This window comes from Leptonychotes weddellii, chromosome 2, assembly GCF_054177405.1.
Source record: "Leptonychotes weddellii isolate Sample4059 chromosome 2, ASM5417740v2, whole genome shotgun sequence".
Taxonomy (NCBI): Eukaryota; Metazoa; Chordata; class Mammalia; order Carnivora; family Phocidae; genus Leptonychotes; species Leptonychotes weddellii.
Window position 1 is genome coordinate 36,356,999 of NC_138370.1, and position 27,869 is coordinate 36,384,867.

Here is a 27,869-nt window from a genome sequence, read left to right on the forward strand (position 1 = left end):
CCCTGGGGCGGCGGGGGCGCTCTAGGGCCGCAGGTTGGAGGGGTCGGATTCCGGGATCTGCAGGATGCGGCACACGGCGCGGATCGGCCGCACCAGCTTCTGGGCCGAGGCCGTGGGTTGCGCCATGGGACGCCGAGACTCCGTGCTGCGCCGCGGGGAGGGCCGGGCCGGGGCTAGGGAGCGGGTGCCCCCGGAAGGAGAGTGGGAGCCGGGCCGGGGGGAACGTGCGCCCCGGGTCGGAGATGGCCGAGTAGGGGTGGGGGGAAAGGCCGAGAGGCCGGGGGAGGGGATCGTGCCTGGAAGTGGGGGCCGATCCCGGGTCCCAGGAGAGAGGCACCGGCGAGGGCGCAGCACGGCGCAGCGCGGCTAATGGAGGGAGAGCGCGGCGGACAGCGCAGCAGGACCTCTCATCGCCATCGCCAGACGCGCAACTGAGAGTGGGGAAGCTGCTCCGCCGGTTTCCTCCTCCAGCACCCTGCGGGAAACAGGAGCCCGTGATTCGGCGGCCCCGCCTGGGCCTGCCCCCTCCCGGGCCCCGGGGGCTTCCGCCAACGCCCCGGCGATGCCACCGGCTGCGCACGGGGAGAATGAGCCCTTTGTTCCCCCCTCCCCCCGCGGCACCCGGGCGCCTGCCGAGAGAGGCTCCCCCAGGGCAGCGTGCCAGCTTCCCAGCCGCCCCACCCTCCCGTGGGCCCGGCCCCGGAGCCTGGCAGGCGGGCAGCACCCCCACTATAGGTGCCAAGCCCGGGAACTGGAGCAAAGGGCGGGAGGGGCCGGACCAGGCCACGGTGGGGCGGGGTGCCCCCCGGGGTGCTAGGGCGGGGCGGCTGGGGGGGAGCAGTGCCAGAGCTGGCAGGGGCAGTCGGGTTTTCACGGGTCAGTGATGGGCGCCTGACCCACGCCAGCCGACCCTGTGGCTCCCGGAACACTTGCTCGTGGTCCTTCAGCTCTGGCACATGGCACACCCCGCTGGCCCATGTCTGCCCTGCCTCATCCTGACCTGGCCAAGCTGCTCTTCACCTTCTTGACTCAAGCCCCCTTCCAGGGCCCAACAGTAGGCACCAGGTCCTGCCTTAGCAGTTCTGGGGAGACCTAGGCTCTAGTCTGTCCCTACTCTAAGGGCCTAGGTTTCAGCAAGTGTCCAGAGAGGAGGTGGGCTCAGATGAGGCCGGACACCTGCTCCAGCCTGGCGTTCTGGGGGTCTGCCCCATCCCAATTCCTAGTGCTTCCAGGCCCAGCACTGGAGAGGAGCCCATGGGAGTGGCTCCTGGGAGGGAGCAGAGAGGAGGAGAGGAAATGGGAAAGCAGGGCACCCTCCACCCGAGGAAGCATTCCGGCTCTTCTGCGGGGGTGGTTCCAGAGCACAGACACAAACAGACAGATTCAAACACACACAGACAGATTCAGACACACATAGAAACCCACACGCCCAACGGAGCTTCCCTTCCCTGCAGGCCCCCACCTCCCACCCCACAACTCCCTTTCCCCCTTATGGAAGCCATCCTTGGCATGCTTTCACCCAGCCTGGGACAGAGGCAGTACCATCCCACCCACCACCATCCCATCGGAGGAATGAGTTCTCTGATGCCTCCAGCCTGGTCCCAAGTCATCACCCCTCTACCATCCCTGGAGAGGGGAGCCAGGAAGAGCTGGGAGGGAGCCTTCTCCCAAGAGACTGAAAGAGAGGCAGGAATCCTTTTACCAGCTGAGGAGAAGAGGAGGGGGCTCAAGAAAAGGAGGCCCAAAGGGGCGCCGGGCAGGACTTGGGTCATGTTGGCACCGACTCACTCAGCCTCTCCGCCTCCCCCCAGAGGCCGCTTCTGTGGCAGGGCAGGCTGGTAGGGGTTGTTTACATGACTGAGTTATTAACACTGCCTTCCTCCCCCAGCTCCCCTGAGGGGTGGCCTGGACCTCAGTGTGCCAGGGGAAATGATCGTGGAGGGTCTAATGTAGACTGCGATGCCAGAGTCCCAGGCCCCAGACCCCTCCCAACAAGGCTGGCACCAGGTGCAGATAGGGAGCTGGGGCGTGCCTGTGGTCCCCCGTCTGTGTCCTCTGGCAGCTGAAGCTTGTGCGAGAGTCTGGGGGGAGATTCCTTCAGCTTAAGGCCTAGAAGAGGCTGGCTAGGGCAGGTTGGGAGCCTGGGTTGTCCTGGGTGCTGAGGGCCTGTCACTGTCATCCTCAAGGAGATGGGTACTGTCCCAGGGAAGGAGGACAGACATCTCCCCACACCTCACCCCCAGTTGCCATGTCTGCTTTGTCAGGTTACAGTCTCTGGACAGGAACAGGACTGTCAGGACAGGCTCCTGAAATGCCCAGGGGGCCACGGGGGTTGGGGGAGAAGGCGCTTTCCACCCTCACCGGCTCCCCATCCTGCTCCACAGCCTATGCCACGGGCCCACAGAGCCCTTGTAGCTGGCTGTTCTGTGCCTGAGGACGCAGCAGATCGAAGGAGACGCAAGAGATACACAGAAGGAAAGCCACGCACGGGTGGACACAATGCTGGATTCATGGACAAAGGCAAGCTGACCAGCACCCCCAGAAGCACCTGGGCCCACCCTGGGCTCACACCGACCCCTCACCCGCGCGTGTGCGCGCGCGCACACACACACACACACTGATACACACACACACTGATACCCACATTCATGCTGACAAGCACGGCAGCACTCCCGAGCCGGCTGCCCTCACGCTGTCCCCAGAGCCCCTTACCTGGGCAAGCACAGTGCCCCTCGGGTGGAACAGCCCCCTGCCCAGGGGAGGGCAGCAGGCGGGGGCGGGGGAAGGAGCCCCGGAGAGTCAGGCCAAGCTGCCACTAATCCGGGCGGGGAGGGGGGGGGCACCCACGTCAGAGCGGGGACTGCCGGGTGGAGGGCATCTGAGGACATCCCCTCCCACACACGCGGCCGTCTGGGCACCTAGCCCTACTTCCCCAGCCCCTCCATCCTTCAGACAGCTGAGGCTGGCCTCCCCCCACCCCGCCCCCCACCCTTGTGGCAACGCCTGGAGGGGCGGGGGGGGGGCATGGGGGGGCGGGGGGGAGGGGGAATACCGGGGAGAATTCTCCCAGGACCTGGGGTAAGGGGGAGAGGAAGGAAAGTGTTGGAGATGCTTTTGGAGCCAGGAGGAAGCTCTGGAGCAGATGCCCCCCTCCCCTCGTGCCCACCCACCCACATCCCTGACTAATTCCTCTTCTCAGTCCGCACCTCCCCTATGCCCCTCCTCCCTTCCCCCACCTCCTCTCCCCTGCAGTCTAACCACCCCGGTAGAGAAAGCTACCTCATTCTGCCCCAGGCTTAGGACCTTCTGCCTAGCAACCCAGCTCTGGCCCCAGGATTTCCTGAGCAGCAGGCATCATCCTCCTGCTGGGGTTTCTGCCCCCTACCCAGCTCTCGGGCGTCCTGGCCAGTCCCTGATGTTTATCGGGGACAAGAGGTGAGAGCCTGGGGTGCTCTTGTCGACCCCCTCATGGGCGGGGCAGTGCCAGCCCAGACTCTCCAGTGTTGGAACAAGAGGCTCACTACCTGCAGCCTCAAAGTGGCAGCTATGACTACTGCAGGGGCCAAGAGCATCCGGAGGCCAGAGGCAGGAAGGGGCACCCGGATGGACACGGAAGGGCCACAGGCTGAAAGCGGCTGAAGAGGCAGGGCGAGGGAGGAGCTACCCAAGGTCGAAAAGCAGGTGGGGCGGTGTGGAGGCAGGAAAGGGGAGGCCAGGAATTCAGGCCCCCACACACCCGGCAACTGGGAGGCAACGGAGGACCTCCTCACCCTCTCCTCACCCCCTCACACAGGCCAGGTGGATTGGGAAGCTGAAGAGTCAGCCCGGGGCACAAAGCGAGTGGGGCTAGTACCTGGGCCAAGCTGAGGCCTGTTCTTCCCAGGGGCCTGGCCGAGGCGCTTCATCTCCTACTCAGTGCCCAGCGCGGAGCCCAACACGTCTGTGCTCCAGGCCGGTTGGAACGGAGGCCCAGCCTTGATCTGCCTGGGCATCTTGGTGGATAAAGGAAGGCTGAGGGCCAGGGCAAGCCAGAGCCTAGGGGGTCCTAGGGCCAGGAGCCCCATGCAGAGGAAGGCAGCGCCGGTGGCAGATGTCTCTGTCATTCTCAGAGGGACATGGCAGGCCCCGAGGGAAGCCCAGCCCATAGCCAGTGTTCCCGTCTCAGGATCACGTGTGTGCTTGGCCAGAAATGCCCCAGAACTTGGAATTCTCCTTGCCCCTTCCCCTCTGGCCTCAGAATGTCTTAGAACCTGTATAACTGCAGCAGCCATTTGGGAAATGTGTGTTCTAGAGACCCTGGCGTTTTCGAGGCTCTGTGATGGGCCCCAAGGAGCTACAGTGCACGAAGATGAATGCGCAAGGCCATCTCTGCCCTCGAGGAGCTTAAATAGTCACTCAGGGCATTTGTTCTTGTACCTGCAAACAGTCTCTGGGGCCTCTGACGTGTCAGGCTCTGCACGGGCCACCATGGAGTGACTACTGGAGGCCACACGTTCACCAATGAGTATGAGGGGCTTCTAGTCCCACCCTGGGAAAGTGGGGGGAGCTTCCCAGCGGAGGGGACGCTCGCGCTCACAGGTCAGAGAATAAGTGGGCCTTTCCACTGAGCCACACGTGTATGACCATATTTCACTTTGACTAAACCACCATTTGTTCCAGCCTGGGATACAAAAGTGAGTAGGATGCAAGTCTGTTCTTTATGGAGTCACAATGAATGGGGGAGAAAATCTGATGTGCTCAAGCAAAAACAGAAGTCCGTGTAAGAATAGATACGTTGCAGTCCGGATGAGCAATCAACTCCAAGGGGGGCAGGGGGTGTACTCACCCAGGGCTTCCTGGGACAGGTGGTGTCCGAGTGGGAATCACAGGGCACATAGGAGTAGGACAGAGCGTTAGGTAGAAGCAGCAAATCAGGTCAGGGGAACAGCATGGAGCTATGAGACAGTCTGGGCTGACGAGGTGGCAAATACAAAGCAAGTGAGGTCTAGGGGAGGCCAGCTGGGAGGGGAGGGAAGAGCGATAGGCATACCAGCACAGCCCATGGTGTGCCCAGGTCCAGGGAGCAGGCCAGAGATCGGAAGCCTTGGGAGCTTGGGGAGGGGTTGGCGAGTCAGAGAAGGCTTCTTGGAGAAAGCAGGTCTGTAAGGAAGGCTATGGGGGCTGTTCAGAGGGCGGGAGATTCATACAGCCAGAGCAAAGGCCCAGGGGCCGACGTGGATGAACAAGTGAACAAGAGCGCTCAGGAGTCAGAAAAGGCAGCAGCTGTGGGGCAGCCAGGCTAGCGAGGAGATGGGGGGCAGGGGGAGGTGAAGATCTTGTGCCTGAGAAAAGTGTCACCATTTCTGCCCAGGGGCCCAAGGGACCCTGCAGCCCATTCTAAAGCCCATTCTAGGAATCAGGGCAGGTGAAGCTCCAGCTCCCTCAACACCCCATGGCTTCAGGCCTCCCCCAGTGCCCCCTTCCTCTGAGCTCATGTCTCATTTGCCCATTCATCACACACTCCTCTGTTGTGCACCCCCAGCTCAGGGGTGTGGGTCCTGCCATTCCACGTCTGCCACAGCAACTTCTGGGCCAGCTTGCCTCGTAAGACAGGGCCCCCATGCACAGGCAGCACGACGGGGACAAGTTGCTTCACCTCTCCAAGTCTCCGTTTTTCCATCTGTGAAATGGGTCTAAGCCCTACCTGCAGGCTCGTCAGGAGGAGTCAAGGAGACCATCTCTGCCCAGCGCAAGGCCAGGTGCATGACCGATATTCGATCCGGGTCCGTCTCCTCCTTGCCTCATCTCGTCCTGCACAGCGGTCAAGCACACTGACTCTGGAGCCACACTGCCCGGTTCAAAGACGAGTTCTGCCATTTATTGGCGTGAGCTGTGTAACCTCGGACAGATCACCTGTCCTCTCAGTGCCCATCTTCCCATTTGTAAAGGGGTGTTATAATAATAGTACCTGCCTCAGGAGGTTGTTGTGAAGATTCAGTGACTGTATGTTAGGGGCTTAGAGCAGCACCTGCTGGGTAGTCACGTCCTAGGTGCTAGCCATTCCTAGACTCTGCATCCTGAGTATCTCGAAACATGCCTGGCACCTGGGAGATACTCAACAGAGATTTTTTGAGTGAATAAATGAAGAGATGAGGCAACATCATGATGCAAGAGAAGGCCTAGATAGGAAGTCACTCAACACCAATAAGTGAGGAGCTAAACCACCCCAGACGATTAAGTGCCTTCCCCAAATAAAACCCAGATAATCCCCACACCAAGAGTTAATCCATACTCCTCAGGTCACTCAGGGTTACCGCCATATTTCCCCTCTTCCCATCCACCTCTTTGCTTAATCAAAAGTGGGAAGGAAGCGCAGGCACGGGGTGGCTGAGGGGAGCAGCCCTGGGACACTGTGGTGAGACCAGCACCCAGGGGCCGGAGGGGGCAAAGCCAGCAAGGGCTGCCCCAGGGAGTAGAGTAGGGAGAGCCTGGGTCTCAGAACAGGGGAGGCTCCGTGGATGGGGCAGCAGGACCACTGACCACAAACAACAGGAAGGAGCAGCAGAGAGGGCCACTGGAGGCCAGGCCAGAATTCTGCATGTGTCTCCAGCCAGCCAGCCAGCCAGCCAGCCAGCCAGCCAGCCAGCGGTCAGGCCCCTCTCAGGCAGGGCTCTGGCCAGCCTCCCAACCCCGCCCTCCTTGACCTGGAAGCTAGGGGCAGCCCAGACCCTGGCAGCTGCTGCCCTCTCGCGGCCGCTCTGAAGAGGTGCAATGCTCCCAACGCCAACCTGGGTGTTGACAGGCACTCGACCCCTAGAGCTGGTCAAGGACCCCCCCTAGAGACCCCCACGGGCCCATGGAGGAAGTTGGCCTCCCCAGGCCTAATCTGTTTACAGCTCCAGCTAATCCCCATGAGATTACTGTGCTGCCTGAGTTCCCTCCACACCTCTGCTCCCACTGGCTTCTACTTCCCATCAAGGTCCAACCCCATCTCCTCCTGACTATAGTCTTAGACTCTGACCCCATGCAGGGGTGCCCCCCCCCAGTCTCCCATCTGTGTTCTCAGAAGTCTCCAAGAGCTTCCTGTGACAGTACTTGCCACATCACAACTATATGTCAATGGCTACCTCCCCCAGAAGACTGGGTCCTTCTGGCAGTCTGTCTGTCCTTTTAGCCCCCATCCTAGGCCCGGACTGACCTACAGCAGGCTGTTTAATAATGTGTGCTGTGAGCACCAGGAATACAAACCAGGACAAAGAGAACACTTTTATGTGTTTATTTACCAAAACATGCATAAACCTGACCTCATTCACCAACACAAAACATACAACCAGGACACACACCTACACACACACACAAGGCCTTGGAGGAGGCTGTCAAGTACTTTGAAGGACAGGAAGAATGAACACAGCTGGGTGGACTTTTGGACTCACTTGCAAAGGTTTGGAAAGGACTCTGGTCCCACACACCCGGGAGGGTAGAAGGATGAGAAAGACAATAAATAGAATCCTGGGCCCAGCCTGCTTTGGTACGTTACAGGTATAGCCCTGTGCATGGCCCCAGCAGCACCTGGCCCTTAACGACACCAGGAGCCAGGAGGACAGAGCCTGAGCAGCTGGTGTAGGCAGGTCAGACGTGCAGCCAGAGGTCCCCTCCGAACAGCCCCCAGCGCCCCATAAGGCAAGAGGTCAGATTAGACCAGGCTCTGCAGACCCTAGCTGTTCATGTCTGAAGAAATGGTCTTTTTCCTTGTCCGAACCTTCAGGGAGCGCGAGGTGATGCCCTGGGGGGAGAGAGCAGGTACCACCTGAGGAGGTCTAGGCCCGAGCACCTGGACAGCCCACCTCCCTCACGCCTTCCTTGCCACTGACCTCCCGCACCGGCGGCTTCCTCTTGACCACACGCAGGCTCTGGCTGCGGCCGAGAGGCTTCTCTCGGGGCCGGCTGGGTGGCTGGGGAACTGCCTCTGTGTCTGACCAACACGCATCGTCGGTGTCGCTGTCCTGCAGGCCCCCTGCCCGGTACCCTGTATAGAGGAGGGGGAGGCCAGGGAGGCAAAGCTGGGTATTTCCATAGTCTGAAGGCCTCGAGCCAAGCCAGGCCTTCTAACCGCTGGGGAAGCCACAGCTTGCATGGAAGCAGCATCCGCCTTGGAACAAACAGCTCCGGATCTCTCTCCCACTCACCGATGGGCGGCCTGTGGCGAGGTACTTGGTCCTCCAGGTAGAGGGGATCTTGGTAGGCGGGGGCAGGGGCATCAGGGATGGAGCGCAGGTCCTGCATGGAGAAGCTTCGCAACCTTCCGGCCAGTGCGCCTTGACTCTGCAAGGGCCGGGGAGCCACCGCGTTACCTGGAGGGATGGGGCAGGGGGTCCTAGCAGGAAGCGGGCTGAGCCAGGGCAGCTGCTCAGGGAAATGAAGGGGCCCAGGCCTCAGGACTGAAAGCAGCTCAGTTACCTTCTAGCCCGATGCCTTTGTGGCACCAACAGGAAATGAAGGCCCAGAGAGCAGGACCAACAGCTCATGACCACTGTCCCAGCCAGGGAAGTCTGAACTTCCAGCTCCATCCTCCTGCCAACACCCCACCCGTCACCCCTCACCCTGTTCCCCGGCATGCTCAGGTGCTCTCTCTCGGCCGCCTGACAGAGAGCTGGATGCCCCCAAAAGGCACTGGGAGTGGGAGGACTGCTGGGGGGCTGGGACCCAGGGCACCTTGGTGGCAGCCTGCACAGCGGCTGAAGCAGCAATGTTGAGGCCCCGTTTCCCAAAGCTGAGCACCGTCTCATAGCTGCGCTCCTTGGCCTGCACGATGCAGGCGTCAATCTCCTGCGGAGGACGGGGAAGGGGGGGGGCGGAGTTCAGCTGGACAGTTGAGTCACTCCTGTGCTGCGGACCACGCCTCCCTGCCCACCCCCACCTACAGGGCACTAGCAACCACGCGGAGCAGGGCTCCCCACCCACCCATTCCCACACCTCCATGAGTGACCACGCGCAGCCTCCTCCCACCATCCCCGAAACAACTTCCAGCTGGTGTTTCACACTCTCAAATGGTCATTCACATGTGCTCCCATCCGATCATCACGAGAGAGGAAGAAGGCTAGTTTCTGTCAAGGTCCCACAGCAAAACGGCAGCAGGACTCAGATTATCACCCAGCGTCCTGAGCCCGAGTCCAGGGCCCCTTCCTTCACACCCACCCCTGTTTCCCTCCCTGACTCCCCCCAGAGTACCTTCTCATGACGGGACAAGGATGGGTGGACAAACTTGCGGTAAAGCAGGCTGGCCCCTTTGGTGTAAGGTGATAGCAACCACAGCACAAAGGCCATTTTGATCTCGTAGTAGAAAGGGAACCTGTCAGAGCACAGGGCGGCAAGGTCAGCCAGGCTGAGAGTGGGCCGTCACCTGCCCACCGCCCGCAGACCCCCTGCATGCATACCAGGAAATAAAGATGTCTGTGAAGGTCTCCACGGCCATGAACAGTGCAAAGACTATCCAGTACATCATCCACCGGACCTGGGGGGTAGGGGGGTCAGAGGCCAACAGCTGAGCCTGCAGAGCCAACTCCCCTGTCCCAGGCTGACCCGGAGATTCCAGAGAGCCTGTCCTGCTGCATTCTCCCAGCACCTGGCTGGCCCTAGAGACTTGCCTCTGAGAAACTGCCACTCATCTCTGTACCCACCCCCAAGAAGCTTCACCCACACGATTCTGCACAGGCACCCCAATAGCCTGCCTTCCAACCGCACCCACTCTGCTTAGGATATGCCACCTGCTTACCCCCCGGAGGAAGGGGAGGCCAGTTCAGACCCTCCCCACCTCGCCAAGTCCTACCATACTCCCAAGGTTGTCATCCCACCCAATCTAAACCAAGCCCTCCTGCCCACAGTCACACTCACATATTCACGAATGTTCTTGGTCTTCACAGCCTTGTAGGAAGCATAAGCTGGGTACAGCATCCCAAACACCAACCTAGAAGAGCCCATAAAACAGAAGGGGAGTATGAGGGGCATCATGTCCTCCTGCCCCCCACCAGGTGGCCACCTCCCTCCCAGGGGTGAAGTGACAAGGGTCTATCCTGTTCTTCCCGCTTGGCTTGCACAACCTGTGCCTGAGTCAGTGCCCTGGAGGCCACCTCCCCACCCTGCTGTTTACAAACACCCCAAGCCTGCCCAGGCCTGCACCAGTGGCCTATGGGTGCATGATTGAGCAGGAGCACACACAGCCACACACAGGCGGGTGGGAGGCAGGCTTCGGAGCTGGTGAGAGCACCAGGCGGTCCCCTCCCATGGACATGCAATCAGGCTAGGGCCACCAGACCTGCCACTGCCAGGTTGCAGACAGGAATATTGGAGCCAGCTTTGGAATACTAGATGGTGAGAGGAGGACAGAGTGGGGAGGCTCAGGCCAGGGTGGTGAGTCATGTGACTGCTCAGATGGGAAGTAGGCACCTGGAATCTCCGCCCACAACGTGCCACACCACCTTGTGTTTGCTAAGGGGCTGCAGGCTGGCGTGAGGGCCTCTGTCCCACACGCCTGTCTGCAGTGTGTGTGACTGCGGGAGGGGTCGCCATGAGCCAAGGAGGCTTTGCGGGTGGAGAACAAGCAAGGGTGCCCGATGGCACGTGCAGGCCCGCAGGTCCGTTAACCCTTGTGGTGAGTGTTGAGGGAGCTGTGACAAAGCACAGAAAGCCCCTTTTCCCACCAGACGTTCCCATCTTCCACCTCAGGTGCGGTCTGGTTCCTGGCGGTAGACGGTGTATGAAAGCAGCCATACTCACACCACCAGGCGACAGATCATCCAGGACACCATCCTGCAGCCTCGGGACGAAGGGGGAACCCCCACAGAAGAAGACCAGGGGGACGCTCACGCGGGGCTGGGATGGGATAATCAGTGGAAGTGCGGGAACCAGAGGGGCGCTCGGGCTGCCCCTTGGCAGAGGCGGAGCCCGCCGCCCCCTAACTCCGCAGTGCGCAGAGCCTGAAGAGTGGGGAGACCCGTGGGCTGAGGCGAGGAGGCCGGGGCTCGCAGGAACCGACTTGGGAGCCGGTAACGGCGGGCACGTTCTTCCGCCCCGCCGCGCTCCGGGGCAGTTACGGCTCAGCCCCGCACTTCCTTCTGCGGGAACCAGGTGTTCGGCTCTCGCCTTGGCGCTGCTGCGGGTCCCGGGCCGCGGGTGGCGGTCACGGCCTTCGCTCGTTCGGGTCCCCGCGGTCTCAGAGTGCCCGGCCACCGGTACCGGCCTCGGGGCGGAGTTTGCAACTCACTTGAAAGTTGCACGGAACTAAGCTCTGCCCAACCCCTGGTCGCCGGCGCTTGGCGCAAGCGCAGTACGGCCGCGGAGGGGGCGGGGCGAGGTCAAGGAAGCCAGGGGCCTGCCTCTTAAAAGGGCGATGCGCCTCCTACCCGTGGATGGGGCCCATTAGGTTGAGTAGCCGCCCTAATTGGAAAGATTAGGGGGTGGCAAACAGCAACAAAAAAGGTGGGTAGGAGGAAACGAAGGAAACTCGGAGTCCAGAGTTTTCGCGGCTCTAACCTGGCTTCTCCCTTTACCTCGTCTTTCCCTTAGGTAAAATGGGAAAAAGCATGGGATGGGTGCAGGACCCCGGTTCCAGGCTCACGCCCAAGTGGAAGGAGGCTTGGCTGAGCGCCAACAGATCCAGGTCTTGCAGCACTGGGTCAGGAGATGCGTAAGCGCCTCAAGGACGCTGAGTTGACCTAGAATGAGAGCGGGAAGAAGTAGGAGAGGGAACCTGAGGGACTCATCACTCCCATGAGTCTCACCTTGAAGAGTGGGTTTCAGGAGTTGACTTCTCTCTGGGATACCTCTCTAGACCCCGCATATCTGGTGGGCTGACCGTGATGATTTGAGAGATTCTGGGCAGAGCCCCCAGCCACCCCCCTTTCTTCTTCACCAGAAGTTTGAAGTTCCACCTTTTCCTGTGAGTCAAGAGCACAAACATCCCTGAGAGCTGAATCCTATCGACAAGTGCCACTTTGTAGCTAATTTTTGTATGCAAGGTCTTGACCTTTACAAAGATCCTCCCTCCCCCACCTTTTTTTTTTTTTTACCATTTAGGAAATATATTCCCTGGGCCACACTGGTTGCTGGCTGATGGGTGGGTGATGGGTGAATGCTTGGCTTGATCAGTCTTCTGAGCAAGGCCCAGGAAGGGGAGAGGGAACAGAGAAGCTCCTCTAGGGGCAGGTGTATAGGGGGAAGAAGGTGGGAGGCTTGAAGGAGAAGGCAAGCTTTGTTGCTTCTAGAACTTTGCATGTAGGACTGCATTCTTTGTATCTCTTCTGCATAGTGCCTCATTCCTCCCTCTGACAATGGGGACCATGCCTCTGCACCCTGCGCAGCCTCCCCTCTGCTTCACAGGGCTGAGGTGAAGGAGACATCAGAGTTACCCAGAGCCATGGGGATGGGAAACTTGGACAGTTACTACTTTTTATTAGAGCCATAGTTAACACCCATCACCTACTGAAAGGATGGAATAGGTAATGATGGGGGCCAGGGAAAGGAGGCTTCCTGGGAATAAATAAACAGGAGGTAATTAGGTAGTCTTAATTACTATTATCATCCATTTTATTGGTGTTGTTGAGTGTGAGAGCTAGCAGTGAAACTGACCCACAGGAGAAACTCCCCTGAGGCCTCCCTCTTCCCATCTAACCACTCCCTCACACTGGGCCTCACTCCTACCCTATGTTGGAAGAACAAGAGACTCCAAGGGCTAGAGTCCCACCACCCATCTCTAGGCACGACATTGTGATAGAGGTGAAAGTCAAGCTTAACTGAGGAGACACATCCTTGTCTCCTGGGAGCAGAAGGATGTGATTGACCCATGGGGGCGGGCTCAGGAGGAGCAGGGGGCTGCAGAAGAGGGAAGGAACACCCGTTCCTCAGGAGGTAAGAGTGCCTGGGCTCACTATGTGCATGTGCACCTTGGGTCCTTTGGTACCTGCTGCAGAATCACCTCCTCCCTGGCTGCCTTCCAGAGTCACCTGACCTGACATAAGCATCTACCCCCACTTGCTAGCGAAGAGCTCTCCTGTGCCCACTTTAAGACCATCCCCATGGGGAAGGTCTCTCACATGGAGACTCCTGGTCCTGATGACTGCACTTAGAGACTCTAAGGGACATCAGAGGTCTGCTCCCGAGAGCAGGACTCAGCGTGGAGGGGCATGTGCTGGGAGCTGAGGGGTGCAGAGTGAGAGGACTCTGTCTTTCATGGCCTTTGGCCGTGAGATGTTGACACAGTCACCCAGCTACACTGGGTTGCTAAGCAACTCTCTGGACACACAGATGACCCCCAGAGCAAGTGACCAGGCAGGCGTACAGCAGGCTTCATTCCCCATGGGCAGAAAGCTGGGCATTCAAGGGGAGAAGTGTCTCCCACCGCTGGGAGTCCCAGGGAGAGTGACAGAATGTTTATCTTTCCACCAAGCAACAGAGTACCAACGTGTCTGGGACACTCAATCCACTTCCCCCAGCAACTTCTCCCTGGCACAGCCTGAGGGCCCATTCCCCATTTGAAAAAGCAGGACAGTGTGGCTGGGGGTCCTGAGGGGCATCTGCTAAGCCAAGAGCACACGAATGTGGTTGGAAGAGGTGCAACTCCACACATCACACCCGTGAGATTCCCCATCGTGAGGGGGTGGTCAGGGGCAGGCTTGCGGGGGGCAGCTGCCGCTACAGGAGAGACAGAGGGCCCAGGGGCTCTGAGACTGGAGGGTGAGGAACCCTAGTCCACAGACCGCAGTTCTCCCCAAAGACCAACCTCCTCCTTTCCCACCAAGCACCCTTCTCTGAGCCACCTCAGCACCTCACAGAGTCCTAAAGACTGATACGAGTCACAATGCTGTGTCAGACACACTATTCCACAGCTTTCCATATGTGAATGTATCATATAATTCATACATTTAAATCTCACACTAACTCTGTCAGCTAGGTATCTTGATTATCCACATTTTACAGATGAGAAAAATGGAGATACAAATGGGCTAAGTATCATGGTTGAGGCCGCCCCTGCCGCAAAGTGGCAGGATCAAGAATTGACAGAGTAAGTTTTAGTGTCTACTTTACAGAAGGAGAAACTGAGGTCTAGGGAAATCAGTGGACTTGCTCGAAATCTCACACCTAGGGCAAGGGCTAGCTGCAATGGAACGGAGGGGAGAGGAGTGGAGGGACTGCTGAGCTTGTCTTTGGCCATGTTGGTGGGAGTTGACCTGACGGAGGGACAGAGCCCAGTCTCAGTGGGCCCCAAGACTGTGATCTCCAGGAAGGAACAATTGGGCTATGAGTCAGCCCCAGGTGGTAGAGACTAGTCACACTTGCTCCGCACCCGAGTGTCATCATCGTGAACTCCTGACCCCAGCACCAGCTGACCGTGGGGTACCCACTTGCTCTCCCGAAAGAGAGCAAGGAAGAAGGAGGTCTGAAGGCTAATGCTGGCTGCCTGGGAACAGCAGGGACAGAGAGCACAGCCTTGGCTCTGTTCTGAATGAAACGGCGGCCTGTGACCGCAGCCGTTGGACACCTGAGAGCCAGCAATGGGGTGGGAAATTTTTATTTGCAGCAGTGAGTCATAACACTGCCCCCAAGTGCCCCTGGGCATTCTGCCCCAGTAGGCCCTCCACAGTCTGGGCACAGGGAAGTTTGCCCACCTCACCCCACGCCTTCTCCGCTGGCCTTGCCGCTCCGAGCCATCGCCAGCACACAGCAGAGGGCAGCAGGAGCTTGGCTCCCACTTGCTGCTTCTCCCGGACCCTCACCCCCTCCACCACTCAGCTTGCACTAGGAGGCAATGCTCCTGGGCCCTGCCTCTGTGGATTGGAGAGGTACCGGGATCCCCAAGATGCTCTCTAGCCCTCCTCCACTCTTGGCACCCGCCCAGTTGGCTCGGGTGCTTGCCGGGGCCCTGGCTCGGCCAGCACTTGGACCCACCTCACAGAGCCTACACTGCTCAAGGTCCACATCCCAAAGGCGGGGCTGAACCAGGGGATGGTCTGAAGCTGGGGCGGTCACAGTAAAGAAAAGCTGAAAGGCTTTTATCTGGGTGGTCTCCCGTCCACAGGTGAGCTGGATTCAAAGTCAGAGCAGGAAACTCCAGTGAGAACAGAGAGGGCCCTAAGAAGAACTCAGGGTCTGCTTTGTTATTGCTTTGGGCAGAGGGGCTTTGCCCCCAGGAGATCAAGCTTGTGCCCAGAGGCTCGCACCACCATTCCCATCCTTATGAGCTACAGGGTGGGCACACCAGGGATGAGCCTAGGAGGGCAGGTACCATGTGCCTTCTCTAAGAAGAGAGTCAAGGTGATGAAGGAGAGCCTCTTTAGGCCGCACTGAATCTGCATGTGTGCACACAGAAATGGGAGAGTCAACGGGTGTGTGTGTGTAACTGAGGGTGTCCATCAGCGTCCATGTGTGCATGCAGAAGGAGCATAGCGCGGGTGAGTGAGCCCAGCAGCGTGAAGGATGTGGCCGCGGGCTGCCGTGCTGAGCATGAGCAGGTAAACAGACACCTGGAGCACCAACAGGAGAGACCAGAGAGTAGGAAAGCTAAGCTGAAAAACGGGAGGGGGTGGTTCTGCACCCCCATACTCCTCCCCTGGGGCCAGAGTCCGGGGAAAGCAGCAGATCAAGGAGGGGGGTGGTCTTCGGGTAGAGTGTGGGGTTGGCAGATGTCCACGTATGAGAGGGCACAGGGCCGCTGGGTTGCCTGGCACATCTACAAGTCTCCATGCTGATGACAACTACGGTATGAGTGTCTCCCCTGGGCCTGCCCACAGTGTGTGCCCATGCTCATGGGAGGGGGGCGAGGGGGGTGTCTGTGAGGCCATGTATGCAGGTTGGTTACGTGTCTTCACACGGGCACACATGCTGCTCACAGAGACTTCAGCCTCCAGGGGCCGCCCGGGCACCCAGAGGCTCGGCACCCCTCTAGGCACTGAGATCCACCACAATGTGTCGGTACACGAGCGTCTGTCCCTTGAAGCTGGGGGCCAGGAGCAGGTGGGCGTCCCCAGCAGGCATGTAGCAGAAGGCCCGAGGGGCCTGCACAGCCAGCTCCTGGAACCGCACGAACTTTTGGCGCCCCTCGTCCCACTGGTAGATCTGCGTGAAGGAGAAGTCACTCCCCAGCGCCAGGTAGCGGCGGCCGCCCACGAGGAAGGGCTGCATGGCCAGGGAGCCCCTGGAGGGCAGAGCCTGCACTTCAGAGAAGCGGCTGCCCTCCCAGCGCAGGATCTTAGAGTCGCCGATGTAGCGGCTGAGACACAGGTAGCTGTCGCGACCAGCACGGAAGTGTTTCACGGCCTGCGCATCAGGCACCTGGGGCACCTCGCCCTGGGCCACAAACTGCTTCTGGGTGCGACTCCACTGATAGATGACAGGCGCCTGGGAGCTGCTAGACACAATCAACCGTGGCTTGCCCTCGCCATCCACAAACTCCAGGTCAGTGTCACGGTGCCAGGCGTGCAGGGCCTGGTGGGAGTAGAAGCCATTCTGGTGCCAGCGGTAGAGGCTGGTGGCACCCGCCTTGGAGCTGTCAGCCACGGCAAAGTACCAGTCGCCGTCGATGCGGAAAGCCTCGAGGTCGTTGGGCTTGCGCACGCGCTGTGGGTCGATGTCCTGCAGCTTGGTGAAGCGTGTGGTGTTGGGGTCCCAGTGGTAAATATAAGAGCCCCCGAACAGCTGGGCCACAACCACGTACAGCTGGCTGTCCACCACCATGGGCTTGCAGTGCACGGCAGAGGGGGCTGCCGGGATGGAGAGAAGCAGCATCAGGCAGGGTCAGGCAACCGCGGGCCCACCGCATGCCACGCCCCTGGAAAAGGGGGCCACTCCCCTCCAAGCGCTGGCCCAGAACTAAGGCTCTCTGCTACAGTATCCCTCTCACTGAACTTCATCCGCTTTTCCCAGCTAATAATCTGTCTCAGCATCACTCTCCCTCCACCCTTGCCCCCAGGGTTTCAATATCAGCTGACACTGAGCACAAAATAGGTGTCCCTAGATATTGACCAGTTGTTTATCCATAATGTCGATTACTGAATTTTTGTTCTGTGAAGTCCCTGTGCTAAGTGTGAACAGATTGCCTCAATTAATCACTCTGAAATGAATCCTATTATTTTGCCCATTTCACATGGAAATAAGTAGGCTCAGAGTCTAAGGGACTTGCCCAAAGCTACCTGGCTGGCCAGATGCCAGGCAGCAGAAGAAGGAAGAGTCTGAGCCCATCCACAGCCAGGTGACAGAGCCAAGGTACATACAATGACAATTTGATGTTTGTATAGTTGTGTATGAAAACACATTATCCTAAGAATTCCCACTTTTGAAGGGGCTTTTATGTACAAGATGTCCGCACGAATGTACTTTTGCTCAACAACCAGATTGATCTTACCCTTTCTCAGGCACCCGAAGCACACGGGGCCACACTCTTCACCCGTCCTGGTGTCCCTAATTATTACCTCTCCTCTCCTCCTTCCCAGCACTGCTTTGCCCACCCTCCTCCTCTCCACCTCTCCCCCCAAGAAAGCCCATGCTGAACCCCAGGGCTCTGGCAGTCACCCCAAAGCCCTTCCACAGCCTTGTTCCACCTGCCCAGATACTCATGATCCCCAGCTCCCAAGCTGCAGCTGCAGACCCTCCATGCCCACACCCCCAAGAGCGCCTCAAACTCCATCTGGCCATGACTGGGCACATATCTGCCCTCAAACCTACTCCTCCTCCTCCTCTGTGTTCTCAATTTCTGTTTGTGGCTCCACCCAGGAGCCCCATCCAGAAACCTGGAGCCATCCCCAACACCTCCCTGTCCCTCACTCACCCACAGCTGATCAGTCCCAAGTCCTGTCAACCCTCCCTTCTGCTTTCTAATACAGTTTGTGTAGGATTGCTATTATTTCTTCCGTAAATGTTTTCTAGAATTTACCAGGGAGACCATCTGGCCCTGGAGTCTTCTTTTGTGGGAAGGGTTTCTTTTTTATAAAGACTTCAAATTATTTCAGAGATGCAGGGTAATTTAAATTTTGTTTCCTCTTGTGTCAGTTCACTCCTCCTTTCTAAATCTCTCTCTCCATCCCCACCTCTGTTGCCCCAGTCCATGCTCCAGCACATCCCCCTAACAGTGTGCCCACATGTCTTGTCCCATGCCAAGCCACTCACCACACTCTATACAGAGAGAGTGTGCTAAAATACTGGTTGGTTTGTTTAACACACTCTGCTCAAAGCCTGCCTGTGACCTGGTCCTCATGTCTCTTGGGTCTCATCTGCCTCTTTCCACCTTGAACCTTATGCCGTAGTCATATGACCTGCTTGTGGTTTACGCATGCACGCACTCATGCACTAAGCTGTTGCATACGTTCTTGAATTTGCTCATACTGTTCTCGCTGTCAGAATACCCATCCCACATTTTTTCTCTGAGCTAAGTCTCCCTCAGCCTTCTAGACTCAGCTCAAATTCAGTGGATCCCAAATTGAGCTCACTAGCCACTCTTATCTCCTTCTTGGCTCACTGGCACCACCCAGTACTTAAGCCAGGCACTTAGGCATCACCTCTGACTCTCCCCCACCCTTCAAGACTCAGCTCAGGCATCCCCTCCACCAGGAAGACTTCCTTGATTGCCCAGGGTAGGCCTCTCCTTTGGGGTCCCAGAGCATCATATTCATATCTCCCTCCTCATACCCACCTATTATATGGATGTTCTCTGTGTATGTATTGGCCTCTCCCCAAAGACTGGCAAGTTATTATGGGCAGAGACCATGTCTCATCTCTGCCTCTACCCCTAGGAACTCAATGGGGAGGAACAATGGAGGCCGCGCATTGTGGGGGCCACCACAGCCAGGCCGGGGGTAGGTACCTGGGATTCTATCATAATCTCGAAGCTGCCGTTCCACATAGTCCCACTTGAGGACGGTGCAAGCACTGGCACCTGGCTGGGCCAGAGCCAAATAGAGGTCGCTGGAGTAGAGGAAGGGCTCGGCTGACACTGCTGGGAAGGACAGGGTCTGGTACAGCACGAAATCTGCAGGGACGAGAGGTTGAGGGGTGGGAAGAAGAAGGGTAAGAGCTTGTCGGGGGGTAAGGGCTGCTGGACTGGCAAGGCGGAGGCTGGGGGTGCTTCCAGGAGCTGCCCTGGGGAGGCCTGCGGTGGGGGGGGCACCTCCTACCCGTGGTGATGCAGTCAAACTCCCGCAGCGGCAAGTCCTGCACCTTGTGCTCTTGGAAGCGGGGTGGGCTGGCGCAGTAGATGGGGGCCACCGTGGTGTTGGTGTGCGCCAGCCACTCCACCAGCCACTTCACCTTGCAGTCGCAGTTGAGCGAGTTGCCCCGCAGGTCCCTGGATCGTGAGGGGGATGGAGGGAACCCAGAGATGAATAGGGTCCCAGCGGCTCTACCCCCCGCCCCCCCGGCCCCGGGCTCTCTAGGCTTTTGGAAGTGGGTATAATCAAGGCTGCTCCTCGCTGCTCACATGGCATCTTTGCACAGATCAGAGAAAAGTTCCCCTCGGGCTAGATGCACCCCCACGGACATGTGCTTGGCCAGCAGAGTAGGGGCCGAGTTTCAGTCCCTACTGGCCTCCTGGGTCAGGTGCCTTTTGCAGGGTATAACCTGTACAACTATGTTGCATCTCAGTTCCTTCAAACCTTCCACAATCCTGGGTTCTTGTTGTTGTTTTTTTTCTTGTGTAAATACTGATTAATGATTGTGGCTATGCTATAGGACTTTAACGTACATTCAAATCAAACATACATTTAAAAAGCACATGTTTAAGAAACATATACATATACATTGTGTAACTCCTTCTAGGAGGCGTCCCCAAACCCAAGCCTTCCCAGCTTCTGAAGACCTTAGGATCTTCCCAATTCTAGCTCCCACACCACCCTCTCCTGAGATGCACCCCTCTGTGGCATTGTCGAGAGAGGTAGGGCTCGGCCTTACAAGTCACTCAGGATGTCCAGGGGCCGAAAGATGTCTCTAGGCAGTGTCTGCAGGTTATTGTTGGCCAGTGATCTGCAAGAGAGACCCCTGGGTCACCTGAAGATCCCACAAGAGACCCCTGGGTCACCTGACTGAGGCCAAAGGCCACAGGAGATGCGGGGTTTGGGTCCCATGTGTGTGTATCCATCGTGTACTCACAGGTGTGTCAAAGACTTGAGTCCTCTGAAGGTAAACTTGGATAGTGCCCAGATGTCATTGTTCTCAATGAAGCTGGAGACAATGAGAATTTGTCTTAGATGCCACTCAGTATCCCAGAGCTATTTCCCTCTGCCCCACCTAGATTCCTGCCCATGGTCCTGAGACAGGCTTCCATTCTCATTCTGGGGACATGAAGCCTGTGGTGACCGGGCATCCGGGCAGGATAGTTTAGGCAGAGGGATGGATGAAATGACCCTCTGCTTGGGTCCTGCAGTCAGAGGATTCAAGGGCTCTCCCTCCCCGTTCCCCCCCTTCCTCCAGCCTTCCTCATTCAACCTGCCCTCTCAGCCCACCCAGGCCAGGCTCCCTCCTCCCTTCTGGTTCCCATTTCCCCACTCCTTGCCACACACAGGTACTGCAGGTGCGACAGTCCCGTGAAGGCGTTGTCTCCAATCAGAGTAAACTTGTTGGAGTTGAGTAACCTGGAGAGATAGAGGGGGAATTAGAGCTTCCAAGGGTGTGCCCACTGTGCCAGCCCCCCAGTCTGCAGCCTCACCCTGGGGCTTCCTCACAGTCCCGGGGCCCTGCTGCCCCACCTCGGGACCCCAGAGCAGCGCGGCAGCAAGACCAGCCAGGAGCCTGTTCTGGGCCCAGAAGCTTTTTGCTTCAAGGGTAGACACAGTCAGGGGCAGATCTCTCCTGTCACCCCACTGTGTCTCTCTGTCTCTGTCTCCATCTCCACTGTCTGTCTCCCTCCCTCACCCCAGCTCACTCAGTCCCTCTCAGACTGCTGGTGAGTTTGAGGGTAACCCGTGGTGAAAAGGAGTTGGGGTAACTCAAAGGCACTCTCTCCTGCGACTGGGGCTTCAAACAGAAACAGCCACTGTTAAAATTCCACACCCCCCACTTCCCTCCCTTTCAACCCCCAGCTCTTTCTTCAAATCTTGGTCCCTGGGGTCAGCTGTCGCTAAGATGACCCCTCTCCCCTGCCGTGTCCACCTTCTGGCACCAGCCCAAGCTACTGCACCCAATTCCTTTGGGTCTCCATTCCTAATTGGGCCCCAAACACCCACTCTTGGCTTTTGCATGCAACCCCCTCCTTCCTTCTCCCCACTGCTGCTCCCTGCACCCTTCCTGACTCTATGCCGCTCCACCTTTTGTGGCTCTCCTGGCCTGCAAAAGTAAGGGACACCTGCATCTTCACCTGCGATGGCTATGGCTACGTGCATTTGCTCGCCTCTCCCCAGTCCAGGGTCTGTCCTCTTCTACTGCCCCACCCCCTACCTGCCCTACCCCAAGGCCCTGTCCTTACAGGAACTGTAGCAGTGGCAGGTGGGAAAATGCTCCATCCTGGATCTCCGAGAAGGCAGCATTCACCAGCGTCCTGCAGGGGACAGTGGAGTCAGTGCTGTGGGGACTACGCAGGGACTGGGGGTGGAAGGGCACACAAGGTGAACAGGGCAATGGTTCTACACACACTTAGCCTGGACACTCCCCATTTCACCAGCCCAGGCCCCCTATCTGGGGCTACCCTTCTCTTCTCTTTATGAAAAAATCATTGCCTTCCTTCATCACTCCCCCCCACCCCCCCCGCCGCGTCCCTGAGCACCAGGGGCCCCCGGCTGAGCTTCCCCTTCCGCCAAAAGAAGGTTCCAGTACCCACACCTTCAAGACCATCCCAACACCCACCGTGTGCTGGGTGCAGTTGAGGGATGGGGCACTGGGATGGGGGTGGGGGATTAGTATCCTGCTCTCAAGGACCGCAGAGCCCATCTAGTCCCTGAGGCCATTTACTGCAAGCGACAGGCTGGCTGGCCCAGTGCAGAGTGGATGGAAGACCAGTGGAAGGCGGCTGCCCAGTGCCAGGGCTCTGTGCGGGTGCCTGTCACTTCTACCCCTCCCCCCAACAAGAAGCCTTTCTGCCCTTGGTGTGACATCACAGGCAGGGGCCCACATGCTCTTGTAAACAACTCCTCCCCCCATGGCCGGAGCCCTGCACACAGTAGGTCTCACCGATGCTGATGGTGGTGATGATTCATTCTTGGCCATAAACTCCTGTTTTCCCCAGCCATGGCTGCTGAGCCTGCATGACTACAGAACTCCCTGCCCGGCTGATGCCTTGAATCTCCAATCCTGAGGACCCCTGGAGTCCTCCTGCCCCCCACACTTTGTAGAGGGGGAGCATGCATCCACTCGCAGAGGGCTCTTGCCTTGCTCCCTCTCTCCGCTCCCCCACCTCCCAAGCCAGGGCAGGACACTCACAGAGAGATGACCTCGGAGGGCAGGCTCCTGGGCACTGCCTTAGAGTCCACGCAGAAGGCGGTGTCCCTGGTGCAAGAGCAGCTGGGCGGGCAGGGGGGCGTCTTGGGGGGCCTCTTGGCACTGACTTGCAGCATCAGGCAGAAGCCGAGCGCGGACAGCGCCAGCAGCCGGAGCCCGGAGCCCCGCCTGGCCCGCAGCCCCGCCATGCTGCCTGCAAGCTCGCTCGCGGACCACCGGCCGCAGCCCCCGCCCCGCGGGCTCTCCGCCACCCAGCGCGGGCTGGCACCTCCCGGCCGCCGCCGCCGCCGGCTGCTGCCGCAGCTAGGGGCCCGGCCGCCCGCTGCGGAGAGCGGACTCCTCCAGCCCTCGGGCGCCGGCTCTGTCCCCTCCCCTGCTCGTTCTCGCGCGCCGGCTGGGAGAGCTGCGCGGGCCCGGAGCCGAGCGCGGGCTGACCGGCGGGGGCGGACGCGGACTGCGGCGGGGGCGCGCGCAGGGCGGAGGGCGGAGGGCGGAGGGCGCAGGGCGGGGACGGGGGGAGTCCCGGGCTGGGAGTAGCCCGAGAAAGGAGTGGTTGCGGCCCTGGCCGCTGTGCGTCCTAGCAGCGGTCTCGGGTCTCCGGGGGGCCGTCTGCTTGCATGTCCGGCACCCAGGGAGGCTGTCGTGAGTGCAGGTGTGCGAGGTGTGCATGTGCCTCCTCCGCGTCTGCACGGCCCCTTGCACTCAGGCCCCTATTGCCTGGTGGGGGCATTTCCGCATTGTGGGTCCACGTGCCTCTGTGTGCCTGTCCCTCTGTCGTGGCCCTCAGGGGGACACATCCTCTAAACAAGAGTTCATGGGTGTGTCATCAGCGACATGTGTGTGTAGCTGTGTTCACATGTGTGACCACGAGCCAGTGAACAGAATGTGCCTTTGTGTCTCTGTGAGCTGAAAAGGGAAATGTTTGTCACTGAGTTGGAGTGGGAGTGTGTGGAATTCTGGAACATCTCTCCCTACCCAACCACGGACTGTTGAAGCTGGGTAGAGCCCTGGACGTTTTCCAGTCCAGCTCTTTGTCACAAATGAGGAAACTGAGGCCCAAAATAAGAGGAAAGCAGCCCAGCTTGATGTCACATCTACTGTGTGTTGTGTATTCTATGTACTTAATCCTTCCAAACTTTTAAGGTGGATGATATGAATCCCTTTTTACAGATAAGAGAGGTGAGGCTGGTAGTACCCAAAGAAAGGGACAGAACAGGGATTTCAACCCACTCTGCCCAACTCCAAATTTCATAGTCGTACTTTTTTTTTTTTTTTAAGATTTTTTTTTTTTTAATTTATTTGAGAGAGAGAGCACAGGCAGGGAGAATGGCAGGCAGAGGGAGAAGCAGGCTCCCCACTGAGCAGGGAGCCCAACATCTTACCCGATCCCAGGAACCTGGGATCATGACCTGAGCCAAAGGCAGACGCTTAACCGACTGAGCCACCCAGGCGCCCCCACAGTCATACTTCTATACCAGGTGTTTCCAAAGTGTGGTCCAGGGAGTCCAGGAGAACCTTCCAGGGAGTCACTGAGGTCAAAACAATTGTCCTAAGAATGTTAAAACTTAATTTTACTTTTTCACTTTCACACTCTCACGAAAATACCCTGGAATTGTCCAGAGGCTACATGATGTATCTTCTTACTAAGCCAGAAATTAAAGAGATTTGCAAGGGGTACCTGGATGGCTCAGTTGGTTAAGTTGATTTTGGCTCAGGTCATGATGTCAGGGTCCTGGGATCAAGCCCTGTGTGGGGCTCAGGGCTCAGCAGGGGGTCTGCTTGAGGATTCTCTCCTTCTCCCTCTGTCATGCTCTCTCTCTCTAAATAAATAAATATTTAAAAAAATAAAGAGATTTGCAAAAATGTAAACAATGACACTCTTGTCTAATTTTTTGCTTTGTAAAATAATTTTTTTAAATTTGTGTTATTTATCTTAAAACATAGAATGGGTTTATTATTGCAATTTCATTAATTAATTAATTAACCCTTTTCAATTTCTCAGTAAATATCCATATGGTAAATATCAATAGCTATAACCCACATAAACAAAAGCTCTTTGGAGTCCTCCATATTTTTTAAGAATGTTAAGGGGTCCTGAAACCAAAATGTTTGAGAACTGCTGCTCTCCGCTGTGTTACCTCCCTGGGGGGGGGGCGGGTCTGTGTGCGGGATTGACTGTGCCAAAAGTTTGGGGGTACAGGACCAGGGGAGCCTGGAAGTCAGGTGAATGGGCTCCCAGTCTAGTGTTCTTTCCATATCAGGCCAGGAAACTGAAATCACTGGGTTTAAGATGTGTCCCCAGCTGTCCCCAGCCTCTGCCAGCAGGGGCTTCTCTGATTGGAGCTTACGTCTGTCCATGTTCTCTCAAGCAGGGATGCCCCGTCCCTCTGATGCTCACTTGCCACTGCCCATCCAGCTGCTCGTGCAGCTCTCTGTATGCCAGCGTGAGGGAAGACAAGCAATGGGGGTGGGGAGGGCGGCCGGGGCAGCTGGGTACCATCCCCACCCGTCCCTGGCACGGCTCTGCCCAGCGCACAAAGGGCAGAGTGAATCTTGTCCCAGCCCCTGCAGCTGAGGAGCTGGAAGGGGGAAAAGAAGAGGCTCACATAGAAGGGGTGGCTCTGCATCACCTACAGTTCTCCCAGAGGGATTTAGCCCAGAGACAGACAGAAAGGGGGAGTCTGGGCCCTATTCTCAGCTAGCGAGAAGAGGTGTTTTGGGGGATGAAGTAGATGATGATAATCATGATGATTGGATTGATGATGTCATTGGATCTTCACAACAGCTTGGAGAGGGGGACAGGATAGGCAGACTAGTCCCATTTCACAGTTGAACACACTCAAGCCTGGAAAGGCAGAAAGACAGATTCATTCAGGGTCCCAGAGCTGGCCAGTGAAGCAGCAAGACTTCCACACGCTGAAGAAATGAACTCTTGACCGCTCACCTGGAGCCCCTTCATGTTTGGTGACCATCCTATCCTTGAATATAATTACATGTTGGCTGTGTCGTGCTCCTTGCCCTGCAGCAGGTACAAAGAAACCTCAGGAAAGCATGGTCTCAGGGCCAGTCCCAGGGAAGATAGGGCAACGAAAACTCCCGCATAGCTGATGAGAACAGCAGTGCGTGCTAAATGGCAGGTGAAAGGGCAGCAGGAGGCCAGGAGATTTTGGAGGAGGGAGGGGGCACCGTAGCCTGGGCCAGTGAGGTGGTGGGGCAGCTGCCGTTGGCTCTTGCCTGGCCTTGTAGGGCTGATGGCACTCGGAGAGGTGGAGAGGCATCGAAGGTGGGATTTCCAGGAGGGAGAAACGGCCTAAGTAAAGGCCAAGACGTGAGAAGTCTGCAGCAGAGGGCTGGTGTGGGGTGTGGGGAGGGGGGCAGGGGGGGCGGGGGACAGCTATCCATGCCCAGCTAAAGGTCCCTCCTCGTTTCCTGAAAACGAAGATGAGGACCCCAAGACCTCTACTGGGTCAGTGCCAGAGGGGTTGGTGCTAGCATCTGAACTCCCCTTATGAAACTTGAGGGCAACCTTCTTTCCCCAACCTCCAAACAGGCAAAAACAAGTGGAAGAAAAAAGAAAAAGAAAAGAAAAACCACAAAGCTTGTGAGAATTACAGCCAAAGGGCAGCCTGCAGGGGAGACTGAGGACCTGAGAGAGCAGAGGCTTCTTTCCAAGAGAGACTCCTTTCTCAGCACCAGCTGATGATGGCAAGCCCTACACACAGCGCCCGTTCAGAACAAGCTCCACAGCTGGACCATGCGGCCCCCTGAGATGCCCGCAGGGACCCCGAGATGCTTGCAGTCCTCCCTGGCTCTCCTGCTGGCCCGCTGCCCACCTGGCTCAGGCCCAGTGCGTGTGAGTCAGCCAATCAATCGCAGCGTTGCCAGGACAACCCGGGGCGGGAGTGGGCGCGCTGGGGGCGGGCAGGGGTGGGCACCACAGGCAGCTGTCTCCTACATCTGGCTCCTGCATACCCCAGCGGAGGCTGCACACAGTTGAGAGGAGGAGGCCTCCCCCTCCTCCCCGGACCCCGCCCCCACCACTGCTCCTAGGACACTTGCTGCTAGAGGTTTCAGCAAATATTTAAAGGGGCAGTTGGGGGTGGTGGTGAGGAGGGTGGTGGGAGCAAACACTCCCTCCCCTCCCCTCTCTCCTTCCCTGAGCTTCTCAGGCACTCTCAGCTCAGATGCCATGCTGTTGTGCAACCTGGAGGCTGAAGGCTCTCCTGCTGAAGAGGAGGTCCTCGTGGGGACAGGGCAACCCTCCAGGGCTGGAGAGCTGGGGGCCAGCTCATGATTGAAGGGCAGGGCCAAGGTGTAAGGGAGCCCCCAGGCCAGGGACAGGAACTGGGGTGAAGTGTTGGAGCTTAAGTATCAGGAGGCTAAGGGAGTTAGGCCCAGAGGAGTGAGGGTGGGGCTCTGACTTCGACACTTAGAAAGTTCCAAGGGAAAGGCACCGTAGAGACCACCTGGCCCAGCAAGTGGAGGAAAGCTCAAGAGAGGATGCAGCCATTGGTCGATTTAGTTTAGTACAACCAAGCAACAGAAGTGGCTTTGAGGAAGGAGGTAAAAGAGATGGAAGGGAGAAGGAGAAGGTCCAGAAAGTGCATCACATTGGGGTGAGGAGCATTCTCAGGGCAAATTTAGGATCCGAGGGTATAAACAGAGGAGCCTAGAGGGATAGGGTCATAGGCAGCACCAAGCAGGTGAGATTCCAGAATGAGGAGATGGGGATCCCATCAGTCACCGCAGCCAGCCCTGTGCAAAGCTGTCTGGGCACAAGAAACGAGTGTCAGGTGTGGAATCTGCTATCAAAAGCCTTCCGCTTGATCTCTGAAAATGGTTCCCTGTTTACTTGATGCAGAGAACCCGACAAAATCATTCCCATCAAGAGGTTCAAATCTTCACATTCATTTTAAGAGCACTCATGAAACTGCCCAGATCATCAAGGGCAGGTATATCCCCAAAGCCACCAAGTATCTGGAGTCACTTTACAGAAACAATGTGGGCCATTCCATCATTATAATGGTGGAGCTGATAGGTGTGCCCGGGGCCCAATAGTGGGGCTGGACACAGGGCCAGCGGCCTGAAAAGAGTGCTGAACTGTTGCTGCGCATGCTTACAAATGCAGAGAGTAATGCTGAACTTAAGGGTTTAGATGTAGATTCTCTGGTCATTGAGCACATCCAGGTGAACAGAGCCCCCAAATGAGCCATTAAGTTTACAGAGCTCCTGGTCGGATTAACCCCTGCATGAGCTCTCCTTGCCACATTGAGATGATCCTTCCTGAAACAGAGCAGATTGTTCCCAGCCCAGAAGAGGAGGTGGCACAGATGAGAAAGATAGCCCACAAGAAACTGGAGAAACAACCACGTATGGCCTGGGAATAAATTCAGCATAAAATAAATGTGAATAAAAGTAAAAGCAGGGGGGAAAAGCCTTTAGCTTCCAAACATGCCCATAGCAAAGGATGAAAAACCATACAT

General features: G+C 57.7%; 3 protein-coding genes across 4 annotated transcripts; all 3 read right to left on the reverse strand.

Moving 5' to 3' along the window:
* Positions 1-13: 13 nt before the first annotated feature.
* HRURF (HR upstream open reading frame) lies at positions 14-2,880 on the reverse strand. The gene is made up of 2 exons (XM_081809969.1): positions 2,713-2,880; positions 14-475 (listed from the first exon to the last, which is right to left on the reverse strand). The coding sequence occupies exon 2, from the start codon at positions 124-126 to the stop codon at positions 22-24; it is 105 nt and encodes a 34-aa protein (XP_081666095.1). The 5' UTR covers positions 127-475; positions 2,713-2,880; the 3' UTR covers positions 14-21.
* Positions 2,881-7,240: 4,360 nt separating this feature from the next.
* REEP4 (receptor accessory protein 4) lies at positions 7,241-11,289 on the reverse strand. 2 transcript variants are annotated; one of them, XM_081810004.1, is made up of 8 exons: positions 10,753-11,289; positions 9,871-9,943; positions 9,414-9,490; positions 9,208-9,328; positions 8,687-8,805; positions 8,166-8,325; positions 7,851-8,005; positions 7,241-7,762 (listed from the first exon to the last, which is right to left on the reverse strand). In XM_081810004.1, the coding sequence occupies exons 1-8, from the start codon at positions 10,782-10,784 to the stop codon at positions 7,741-7,743; spliced, it is 759 nt and encodes a 252-aa protein (XP_081666130.1). In that variant the 5' UTR covers positions 10,785-11,289; the 3' UTR covers positions 7,241-7,740. The 2 variants fall into 2 exon arrangements, with proteins under 2 accessions (XP_081666130.1, XP_006744747.1); XM_006744684.3 differs by having other exon boundaries at positions 8,166-8,301; positions 8,692-8,805; positions 10,753-11,286.
* Positions 11,290-13,860: 2,571 nt separating this feature from the next.
* Positions 13,861-22,692, reverse strand: LGI3 (leucine rich repeat LGI family member 3). Its single transcript, XM_006744682.3, has 8 exons — positions 22,369-22,692; positions 21,419-21,490; positions 20,517-20,588; positions 20,107-20,178; positions 19,909-19,980; positions 19,137-19,306; positions 18,827-18,991; positions 13,861-16,730 (listed from the first exon to the last, which is right to left on the reverse strand). The coding sequence occupies exons 1-8, from the start codon at positions 22,572-22,574 to the stop codon at positions 15,913-15,915; spliced, it is 1,647 nt and encodes a 548-aa protein (XP_006744745.1). The 5' UTR covers positions 22,575-22,692; the 3' UTR covers positions 13,861-15,912.
* Between the last annotated feature and the right edge of the window lie 5,177 nt (positions 22,693-27,869).